At 37.7% G+C, this 12,432-nt stretch overlaps 1 protein-coding gene across 3 annotated transcripts in view; it reads right to left on the bottom strand.

The window, feature by feature from the left end:
* Nucleotides 1-12,432, bottom strand: part of KIF13B (kinesin family member 13B) — a 192,676-nt gene that overhangs the window by 130,015 nt on the left and 50,229 nt on the right. For all 3 annotated transcript variants that reach the window (XR_005020172.1, XM_036854067.1, XM_036854068.1), the window contains exon 3: nt 1,765-1,777. Coding sequence is in view for 2 of the 3 variants with exons in the window: in XM_036854067.1 (XP_036709962.1) it covers nt 1,765-1,777 (13 nt within the window). In the remaining variant the exon portion in view is untranslated. The remainder of the gene's footprint in view (nt 1-1,764; nt 1,778-12,432) is intronic.

The raw sequence follows: 12,432 nt of genomic DNA, 5'->3' as shown, positions 1-12,432 counted from the left end.
AGGTGGTCCCAAAGGACTATAGATCAAAACCTCCAGTGGGGGCTGCTTTTCCAGCTACACTAGTCAGCAGGGAGAGATTAAATAAGATGTGAAGCTCAAATTAAGTCTCTCCTGTTCTAGCGTTCAGCTCTCATCTCTTAGCACTTTATTTGATTCTGCTCTTACCAAGGTTAAATAGACACCACCCTGATTCTTTGCTTGTAAGCTTAGCTCACACTTGAACCGTCCATCTGTGTGCACATCTCAGAGAACAGGCTCTAAATGGCACTCCTCTCCCTACGACTGCGGGTTTTCCTTTTCTTTTCTTTCTTTTTTAAATTCAGGGAGTTCCTTCACAATTCTTGTTCTCAATTCCAGTAGAGAAGCTACCATTAAAGTAACCGCAACAACGGCTGATACTACACGGGAGGCCCTGGGGTACAAGGAAGTCAAGAAGCTGGTGACCAGCAGGTGGGGAGCTGGGAGCTGACCCCAGCCTTTGAGCCCTTTGTCTACTCCCCACCAGGCCCTTCACCACAGGCTGGATTCGCTCTCCTCCCCAGTTACAGGAAGGTGACACAGCCTGGTACAAAGTTGGGAACTAGGAATGCTTAGTTCTTGTTTACTAACAACGCTGAATGGTCCTCTTTAAGTTTCAGGAACTTTGTAAATTATTATAGGTATCTTCCAGCCACAGATTTCCTAAAGCAGACAAGCCCTTTTCTTTCTAAATAAACATTTTTCCTTTAAAATTAAAAAAAAAAAAAACAACTTTTTTTAAGTAACAGAGAAGAAACACACATTCATTATAACAAGTCAAATAACACCAAAACATAAGGAATAAAGGTCTCCCATTCACCAAGCATTTTCTCCTTAGAGGGAACCACCATGTTAATAATGTGGTGTTGGCCCTTCCATATTTTTTATGTCAACACATTTTCTCTAAACGTTAAGATACAGTTGAATTAATCTCCAGCCTCTGCTCCATCAAAAATTAAGAAAACAAAAATAATGCAGCATCTTTTCACAGAAAAGATAAAACTAATGAAATTAGTTCTACATATATAAAGAAGTCAGTGTCATATTAAACTTTTTTTTTTTTAAATCATTCAGAGTCCCAACAGACAAGTCTATACATACTTTAGCAACAATAATAGAGAATGGAATTACAGTTCAACCATGGACTCTTAAACCAAACTCCAAGAATGTAGATAAAAATCTAAATTTCCTGGAAAATTCCAGAGAATGATCAATTCAATAATACAGTCCTTGTGCCTACTTTGGCACAACTACATTCCCTAAGAGATACAGGAACTGACTGACCCACACCACAGAAGTTTCTTTAGAATCTGGGCTCAAATCTCAGATGAAAGCATATTCCCTTGAGGAAGCTGTGGGCCAGGGCAGGTTTCTGCTGGACTGAGAATGTGTCCCCAGCTGTCCCAGGAGAAACATGGATGAGTCTGCCTGCTATGGTTCTGACCACATGGAACGAGCAGTTTCGAGCCAATCCACGGCGAACAGCAGGGCACAAAAGGAATCTGTGTTGTAGTTGCCAGGAGACTGGACAGAATTGGTCAAAGTACAAACAGAGCTTTTCTATAAACCTCTTACACCAATAAATGGCTTTGGATTTATGAACAGGCTGACAGCTTGCATTACTTTTTTTTTTTTTATAAAAATGCCAGAGAAAATATTTTTATTTTTGAGAAGAAAATTACCAGTACTTCAAAAACATGCACATAAGACCTTCACAAGCATCACATAATAAACCAAATCTCTTACCTTTGGCTGGCTTCTGAGTTCCCAAAAGAGATGCCATCAATGACATGAAAGAAAAGAGAAAGGGTTTAAAATTTTTTTTTTTAGTTAGAAGATGCTTTTTGAAGGGTAAAATAATAAATATCACGTAAATCTTTATTAAGAATACAAAATATTAACTTTGAAATCACATAGCAATTTGAAATAAAGGATAAATTAATATCTATTAGCTAGTAGGATATAGTGCTAATTATAGAAAACTAACGTATCTCTCAGGTAGAAGAAAGATTATCTGAGCACCGGATAATTTTTAAAGTCCTAATATTTCTGCCTTCTACCTTTTGCTTATCCTTGTATACAACTTGTAAATATTTTTTTAAAATTCTTTACTTTTTAGCATCTGATTTTACTTCCAAGCAGCCGTCTCTGCTTTGATAAAGCAGCAGCTTACTCTCTATCTATATAGGACCTTCTGCCAAAAAATTCTGTTCTAAGAAAAAAAGGTTAAAGGAACAACTAATTTTTTGCCAGTGAGTGACTACTCATTCAGTTACTCACTTACTACTTATTCCTCTATGCTGACCCAGGTGCCTCCAACCTCCCTCCCTCTGAAAATGCCACTGGCTTACATCTCCTCAGGGTACAGGAATATAACTCAATCCAGTATAATTTTGAGATAGTTTTAAACTTAGAAGCTGTAAGAGAAGCACACAGAGCTCCCTTCACCCAAACTCACCAACTGTTAATATTACCATGGCTGCTATGTCATTCTCCCCCCCTCCCTCTCTCCCCTCTTCTATATACTGATACACACACACACACACATATATTATTTTCTCTTGACCATCTGAAGGTAAGTTACAGACATGCCCCTTCAGCCCTAAACACTTCCGTGTATAACTCATAAAAACAATGATGTTCACTCTCACAACCATGGGAATAACTGGCCCTTCTCACAGGATCAAAATGCCAAGTGAAACCTGAAACTTGAAAGGAAACTACATGGAAATACTTCAAATGTCTGGACATCTTGTGCCTTTGTCTCATAAAATTTTCTAAATTTAATATTTATTTGTATCAAATGATTGATTTCAGATAAAAAGACTAAATCACCAAGGAAAGTAGCAAATGAGTGACACCTGTCTAACAGATTTTGGAGTAACAGCCAATGTGACTAACACATAAAAGAAAATAATTTCTCTGGGATAGGAGATATGGGGAAACTTCCAAACAAAAAGACCTGGGAAATACCAGTAGAGATGACTAACATACGCTATCATCTTTTTGTAGGTATTTATAAGCAAAGCAGAATCTCATCAGTTTCAGAAGGCACAGTTATAAGCCCAGCTGGAGGAAAGAACAGAGCCAGCACATATGAAATGCCCACATTAGGCCAGGTACATTGTATGCTACTTCATTTACCTTTCACAATAACTTTGAAAGGTGCTATTATCATTCCAGTTTTACAGATGAAAAACTTAAGGCTCAAGAGTTAAATGACCTGTCCAAGACACAATAACAATCAGTGATGAATCTGGGATGCAAAAGTAGGTCTTCCGAATCCCAAGTCCATGTTTTCTTCCTCTCCCACACTGGTCAAAACAGTCTCGTCAAGTTTCTCCTAGACTAAGAATCTATGAGTCGTACATTAACAACTGCTCCTGGTAACAGAAACATTTCCCAATGTATTAATTTCCTCCATTCTAATTATTACACCCAATAAAAGGTCACCACTTGGTGCTTATGCCAGTGTAAGTTTACTTATTCATTATATTTATAAAAACTCCAGACTGTCTTTTCTGAGAGGAAAAATAAGATGTTTAGCATGATATTTTAATTTTAAGTAAAACATTTTTATACAAAAATCAGCTCTTCCTAAAAGACAACCAACAAATATGAAATTCAACAATATATGATACACAGCAGAAGAATCCATGGGACTAACCTGAATGTAGAACATGATAATAAAAACAGAAACAAACCAGTAAATTAATTACAGAGCTAAGTTTCCAGCTAGGGATTCTGGTGGCTCTAACAGTAATGCTCGAATAACCTACAGAGCCACTGGAAACCCAAAGATGTAATTACAGCTCTGTACAAAAATAAATAAGTAAATTAATTAATTAAACAAAACCTTTCAACTTGTAGTTGCAATCCAATATGGCAATGCCTTACTATTCCAAAATCCCTTATTTAGAAACCTCAGCTATCCAGATCACAGTGGAGATTTAAGAAGCAGAGAAAACCAGCCCCTTGACCAATCAAAAGAGATGTCATAAAGTAGAAGCATGAGAGTCTGAATTTCTGAGTTTCTGTTGTTGTTGTTACTTAAGTTCATTTTGAATTTCCACACTTACAAAAAGTTCCAAAACCAGTACAAAGAACTCCCGTGTACCCTTCACCCAGCCTCCCCAAATGATAACATCTTATTAAAACCACAGCTACAATTATCAAAACCAGGAAATGAACCATCAACACAAGACTTATGAAATAATCTAGAGCCAACCTTACACAAATTTCTTCCCAACTGCCCCCCTGATGTCCTTTTTCAGGTCCAGGATCACACACTGCAGTTGTCACGCCTCCTCCAACTGGGGACGGTTTGTCTCTCATGACCCTGACACCTGGAGAGTCCTGAGCAGTTATTCTGTAAAATGTCCCTCAATCTGGGTTTGTCTAATGCTTCCCCATGACTAAATTCAGGTTATGCATTTTGACAGGCACCACAGAAGCAATGTTGTGCCGTTCTAAGTACATCAATACCAGAAGGCACATCACTATGGAGAACAGTACGGAGGTTCCTTAAAAAACTAAAAATGAGAGTTACCATATGATCCAGCAACCCCACTCCTGGGCATACATCCAGAAAAGACAAAAACTCTAATTCGAAAGATACATGCACACCAATGTTCACAGCAGCACTATTTAAAATAGCCAAGACATGGAAGCAACCTAAGTGTCCATCGACAGATGAATGGATAAAGAAGACATGGTACATATATACAATGGAATATTACTCAGCCATAAAAAAGAATGAAATAATGCCATTTGCAGCAACATGGATGGACCGAGAGATTATCATACTAAGTGAACTCAGAAAGAGAAAGACAAATATCATATATCACTTACATGTGGAATCTTAAAGAATGACACAAATGAACGTATTTACAAAATAGACTCACAGACACAGAAAACAAACTACGGTTACCAAAAGGGAAGGGAGGGGAGGGATAAATTGGGAATTTGGGATTAATGGATATATACTACTATGTACAAAAATAGATAAACAACAAGGTCCTACTGTATAGCACACAGAACTATACTCAATATCTTGTAACAGCCTATAATGGAAAAGAATCACTTTGCTGTACACCTGAAATATTGTAAATCAACTATACTTCAATAAAAAAAATACCAGAAGGTACATGATGTTGTCCCAATCTCACTGCTGATGATGGTAACTCTGGTCATTGGTTACAGTTGTTATCTACCAGGTCTCTCCACTGTAACATTACTAGTTTTCCCTCTGTACCTTTCTTGGGGGGGGGCGGTGATATTTTAAGACCATGTAAGCACCCTTTCTCATCATACTTTCACCCATGAATTTTAGCATCCATTGATGAGTCTTGCCCACAACAATTACTGTTGCCCAAATTGTGACTGTCTAGTTACTGAGATGTTAACAGCCCAGGTGGATCAAGATGGGTAGATGTGCTTTTTAGGAAGATGATGTTTCAGGAGACAACAAATGATTTGATTACATATTTTGTAGTTTTATTTTATTTTATTTTAGGCCGTGCCACGCGGCTTGCAGAATCTTAGTTCCCCGACCAGGGATCGAAACTGGGCCCCCTGCGGTGGAAGCGTGGAGTCCCTAACCACTGGACTACCAGGGAATTCCCTGATTACATATTTTGGATAGAACTGTTTCTGTGAATAAGCTGGTCACCTCCTCCTTTTTACTCACCTGGTTTAGGGGCTTGTGCTCACTTCTCTTTTCAATAATAAATTACACTATAAAATTAAGTCAAATTATAGTCTTAATCTTTAGAATGCCACAATATGAAGAAGAAATTTAGTGATTATTTTACGTAAGTTAATGATCTTTGGGAATTTTTATCAATACTTCTGACCATGACAAAAATAAAATTGATATTGAGTCCAAAAATAAACCACAAAGTACTGTGTATGTGTAAAACAAAGCTATATCAGAACTATGAGTTATAAATCAATTACTGCTGTCAACTACCAAAATCAAACGTTACATCCAAATATCATCACCTCTTTTAACTTTAAAGATTTAAGTTTCTGAAACTTTCACAATTAGAAATATCTGGAATCTGTTTTAACAAGATCCCACTCCAACGCGTTCTATAACAGATGTGTTAACATCACAAAGAGTTTATTCTAATACGGCCATACTATGTAAAGATATTGTTTCCTTTTCTGACTTAAGCTGGCAGTACCAGCAACCAAACAACAATCTGCGTGATGATCATTATTTTTTCTTTGTCACCCCTCCCCCGATGTGCTTTTCCACATAAGGAATAAAGCTGACCTGACTAAAAATTTAGACACTGACTAGACTCACAAAGGAAGTTCATCAATCTTTGCTGATCTAGCTAACTTTAAGAAGTACAAATATCACTAAAAGCCCTGGTCACTGTTTCCTCAACATTTAGAATACTACATTCAATTCTGAAGAATAAATTTTAAAAGCATCACTGATAAAGTAGACTATCTTGGAGAATAGCATTCCAGATGTAGAGGGGTTTAAAAATGATACCACTGATAGAATAAATCAAAGAACTAGAAATATGTAGCCTGGACCAGGGGAGACTAAAACAAGACATGATGCCATCTTTGGTAGGATCTACTAAAGAAAGTTAAAAGAAAAGGGATAGCTCTTTAATATAAGAATAGTTAGCACTGTGTTAAACAGCCAGCTCGCCATTAGTGGAATTATCTGAAGAGAGAACAGGAAAGCATTTGATGAGGATGTTGTAGAAGGAATGAGAAGTTACACTGGATTACTTGTAGAGCTCTTTATTTACAATGAGAAAGCAAACAGTAAGCATTCAACAGTTATATTCAATATTTCTATCACGGACACGTGCAGACCACTGGAACATCAGAGGTAACCCAAGCTACAGTTTGAGCATTACCTCCCACATCACACCCCTAGAAGAGTCCTCCTCTCCACTGAGCTACTGTCCTTCCTGCATTCCACACGCCGACACTCAGATGATGCCATCCCTCTAACAACTCTGTTTGTTCAAGCCCTACTCATGTGGGAAAAGCTCAGATCAAATTCTATCCCCCTCAAGAAGCCTTCCATAAGAACCCCAACCAAAAGTGAGTTCTCCTTCCCCCATTCCTATAAGTCAAAACTCTCTACTGCTCATGCATTACCCATCACTCTCACATTATATAAACTTTTTAATATAAATGGGTCATCTCCTCAACTAGACTACAAGCTTCTGAAGGATAGAGTGTGTCTTCTGGCATTTATCAGTGTCCAACACAAGGCTTTCTGATTCAGCTAATGCTGTTTAAGCTCTCTAGGTGACCCGGCCCCTCCCGCTATCTCAACCACATCTTGGACCATCTTCCTTTCACTCACTGGCCTTTTCTAATTGGCCCAGTGTACACAGTTTTCTAGTCTCGGGGCTCTCATTCATGATTTTCTTTCTGCCTTGAAATCTTGAGGCTAACTCCTACTCATTTGTCGTTTCTCAGCTTAGGTATTATTTCTCTACATGTATCTTTCTTAAACATCCAATCTAAATTAAGTCATTTATGTTATTCTCAATCACAGTATTCCTGATAGAATAAAAACATTTCTACCACCATCTCTGCTCTCTAAAATCATATCCAAAACAATAAAGCAAACAAGAAACAAATACAAATTGAATCTTCAATGAAACTAGGAGATAATTATAAATGAAATATATTACATGAAGACAGAAAATGCATCCACAGAATGCCAGAAAGGGTCAGAAATGAGTGGTGCTGAGTATCCCAGAAGATGGGGGGTAGGGGGCCTAAAAAACAGTAAGAACATTCAGGTCACTACCTCTGATATATATCCTTCGAGAAACTTCTTTAAATCAAGACAAAAGACAATTCTCTCCTATTAAAATCTTCCACCCACACAAACAACAATTGGTTGAGAACAGAGGGACATCCAAAGAATACAGCCACTGAACCACAACTGGCATATTTCACAATCAGAAAACGTTAGAAAGATGTTTAATAAATTCCATAATTTCAAGTTACCATATACTGAGATAGCATCATTCAAAGAATACACTATTAACTCAATCAATCATTTGCGAATCATCTCAAACTCACAAGCAGAGTAAGTTTTAATTCACTGTCCACTTTCACTACAAGGAAGTTTAAATCTGACCAAAGAATTAAATCAATATTGATTCACTTGTGTGGTTTTTTTAAATAAAATATATTTCACATGATACGTTAACAGAGTAATACACATTCATTTTAAAAATTACATGTTAAAATAACTTCAAGGCATGCACAGAGATTAGGATAGATTATTGAAATACTCAGATTTGGACTACTCTAACTTGGAATCCTGGGGATACAAGCTTAGCATAGAGTTATTTGCATGGACTAATAACTGAGCACCAAGCACTACATTAAGTACTTTATATTCATCATAGTAATAACACTATGAGATATCCTCATTTTACACCTGAGTTACTTAGCATTCTGAAATTAACACAGCTAGTGGAGGGGGAATTAAGATTCAAACTGGTGTGTGCCTGATCCAAAGCCTACATTCAAGCTGCTGGGGGCAAACACAAGGCACTCAGACAATCACTTCCCCATTTCAAGCTATGGCGAACATCACTAATGAATCACAACACTCCTGTTCTTCATTAAAAAAAACTTTATAACCTACGGCAGCCTTGGAGGGAAGTGCTAAGAAGATAATTAAATATTAAAATAATGCTGGGACTTCCTTGGTGGTCCAGTGGGTAAGACTCCATGCTCCCAATGCAGGGGGCCCGGGTTCGATCCCTGGTCAGGGAACTAGATCCCGCATGCATGCCGCAACTAAGAAGAAGTCCACGTGCCACAACTAAGAGTCCACATGCCGCAACTAAGAGTCCGCATGCCACAACTGAGACCCGGTGCAACATACATACATACTTACATAAATAAATAAATATTTTAAAAAATAAAAAATAGGGCTTCCCCGGTGGTGCAGTGGTTAAGAATCCGCCTGCCAATGCAGAGGACACCGGTTTGATGCCTGGTCTGGGAAGATCCCACATGCCACGGAGCAACTAAGCCCGTGTGCCACAACTACTGATACCATGAACCACAACTACTGAAGCCCGTACGCCTAGAGCCCATGCTCCGCAACAAGAGAAGCCACCACAATGAAAAGCCCACGCACCACAATGAAGAGTAGCCCCCGCTCACTGCAACTAGAGAAAGCCCATGCGCAGCAACAAAGACCCAAACGCAGCCATAAATAAATTAAAAAATAAATTTATTTTTAACAAAAAGAAAAAATAATAAAATAATGCTAAATATGTCAGAGAATAAAGCAATTAGAAATAAGATATTTGGAAATTACTTAGAAAATTTACAAAAATAAGTGTCACGAGATGAACAGAATATTTTCACTGTAAGCTTCCAAATCAAATTTGAAATTGTATTTTTAATCAATTTTAATTACACTATTAATATTAATCTCTTCTCCCAAAAACTAACTTGGATTTAACTGCTTCATGTCACAGACCCAAATATTCTACCATTTTTCTACTAAAAGTAAAACCTGAAATTTGAAAGGAAAAAAGACACCTATTCTTCACTATACAATTATGGAAGCCTTTTTCTTCTTCTTCTTTCTTTTTTTTGTAAGCAGGGATTGTGTTTGTTTAGCTCATAACATTTCCCAAAAGAAAGGCTTTATGTCACCCAAAATAAACCATGCTTCCATCATTTCCATGTTTGTAAATGTTTATTTTAATAGGCAAAGGAATAACAGAGAAAGTAAAATAAACTAACAAAAGCCTTGGTCATTTGTGGAATGAAGAAAAGAGTGAAGACATGGAAAGAGGAAAAGGATTAAGGATTAAGTTGAGGGTACTAGCAGGAAGTGGTAACATTTTACAGCCTAAGAAAAAAGCAGTAGAAATAGATATTTTGAGGAACCAAATATGCCTGGAACAGCAAAACCAGAAATCCCTGTATTAGACAGAAAGGACTCCTTAAACTACAAGCAAGTGCACAGTCACCCCGGTTTCTTTATACTTTGTGTGAACTAACTACCCAATTGGTTAACTGAAGGAAAAATTGACCACCAATTGGCTGCTGAAGGAAGACTGGAAGAGGATTTGAGTACTAAATAAATCACAGAGGACTGAGTGTTCAGTTAAACCTTGGCATTTTCTTAAAAGTTACCAATTCTGATGTCTTTAAAAAATAAGAGTTTTAAAGATATAAATAATCTAATATATTCTAAATATCTGTTTATGTAGTTTTAACAATTTTATTGACATATAATTTATATACCATAAAATCATCCATTTTAAGTGAACAATTCAATGACTTTTAGGAAATGTATAGAATTGTGCACCCCCCATCCCCCATGCAATCTAGTTTGAGAACATTTCCGTCACTCCAAAAAGTTCCCTCAAGCCTGACTGCACTCAACCCCAGGTCCTTCCCCCAGCCCCGAACAAACACTGATCTGCTTTCTGTCCATCTTCTTCTGTGGGCATTTCCTATAAATGGAATCATACAATATGTGGTCTTTTGCATCTGGTGTCTTTCACTCAGGCATGTTTTGAGGTTCATCCGTGCTGTAGCATGTTATCAGTTCCCTGTTCCTTTTTATTCTGGGTGAATAGTACTTTGTTTATCCACTCAGTAGCTGATAGGCATTTAGATTGTTTCCAGTTTGGGGCTATTATGAATAGTGCTGCTATGAACATTCAAGAACAAGTCTTTATGTAGACATTTATTTTTATTTCTATATATCTATGCAAGTATAGATACCTAAGAGAAGAACTGTTGGGTCATAGGGTTAGTGTATATCTACCTTTATAGGAAACAAACTGTTTTCCTAAATGTGTGTACCGGGTTACATGTCCACCATCAACATGTGAGAGTCACAGGTGCTCGATACCTTCACCATCACTTAGCACTGTCTGCCTTACATATATAGCCATTCAAGTGGATGTGAAGTGGCATCTCACTGAGATTTTAACTTGCATCTCCATAATGACCAATGAGGCTGAGAGCCTTTTAAGATGTGCTTGTATTTCATTCTAAAGAACAGAAAAATTCTCACCATCTAGTTTCTATCCCTATTTTTAAAGTATTATAAGGACTGACAAACTCCTGATCAAATCCACACTTTTTCCTTATTTTCACTCATATTTATTTCTCTGTATCATTTCTATTACTTCATTCATTGCTTTTACCTCTTTAACCACTTCTGATTTTCTTCATGGTTTTTGTGTAGACATTCATTTTTATCTCCCTTGGACACCTAAGAGTAAAACTTTTGGGTCTTACAGTCAGCATACATTTAACTTCACATTTACTACTTGTTTTATGATCTGTATGTGCAAAACTACCCATTTGAAATTCAGGTCAATCTTTTTAGGACCAAGCTCAGTATGTCAGATTTTATTTTAGAAAGTTTTATTTAATTACCAATGTCCACACTGGATGATTCAACACATACACTTGAGTCATTATGCCAAAGTCATTCTTATTGCATGACGTCTTGAGTTTCTAACTATTCCAGGCCTATAATCAGATGGCACCATGGACTTAACAGTTGAAATCCCCAAGAAGCTTGCAATATAGTTGATAAGATAACAAACCGTTAGATATTGAAGACGTTGTCTTCATGGCATGATGCTGTAGGGAAAACTACTCTACACTAGCAGTTAGAAACCCTTCATTCAGTTTCCCTTCTGCCTTGCTTTAGCTTTGTGATCCCGGTGGTCACTTAACCTCATCAAACCTCTCTGCTACTTCAGGAACCAGGCTACCACCTACATAACCTACTTCACGCCACGCAGTATCCTATGTGGTAGGGAAAGAACGTGGCTTGGGAACTAGGCAGATGTGGGTTCCAATCCAGACTCGATACACGTTTGTGCTCTTACCAGGTCCACACTGTGCGTTCCATGTATTATTGTCTTGAACCCTCACAACAACCCTGAAGGATAGATCCTGTTATCAGCCTCAGTTTACAAGTGAGGAAACTGAGGCTCAGAAGATTACACAACTTGCTCAAGTCGATGATTAAATACTGGATTGAGGATTCAAACCAAGGCAGAAGCAATACTCTGCTGAAGGGACACAATCAAAAACATGTAGGTCTTGTGAGATCATCAATACTGAGTTTTCTTCCCAGGAGCAAGCTGCTAAAGTAAATTCTGTGTAGTGGCTCACCCTTCTCTGTATTAGTTTTTCGTGCTTCTGTTTCTTTCTCTCTTTCATGAAGTCTGGCTTCCTGAATAGGCAAACAAACCTCAAGGAAATATGCTCTAATCCCCAAGTAGACCAAGTGGTACGTGGGGAAAGGGGACGCAGGTAGAAAAGACTTGTCAAGCCTACCTAACAAACAAGCAAAATACATCAAGTTTTGTGCAACATGGAGTGGGGGAGGGGATGACACTTGACACGGGAAAT

The sequence above is a fragment of the Balaenoptera musculus genome, chromosome 6 (assembly GCF_009873245.2).
Source record: "Balaenoptera musculus isolate JJ_BM4_2016_0621 chromosome 6, mBalMus1.pri.v3, whole genome shotgun sequence".
Lineage (NCBI taxonomy): Eukaryota > Metazoa > Chordata > Mammalia > Artiodactyla > Balaenopteridae > Balaenoptera > Balaenoptera musculus.
The sequence above is the reverse complement of the archived record's forward strand: the minus strand, read 5'-3'. Positions and strand labels throughout refer to the sequence as shown.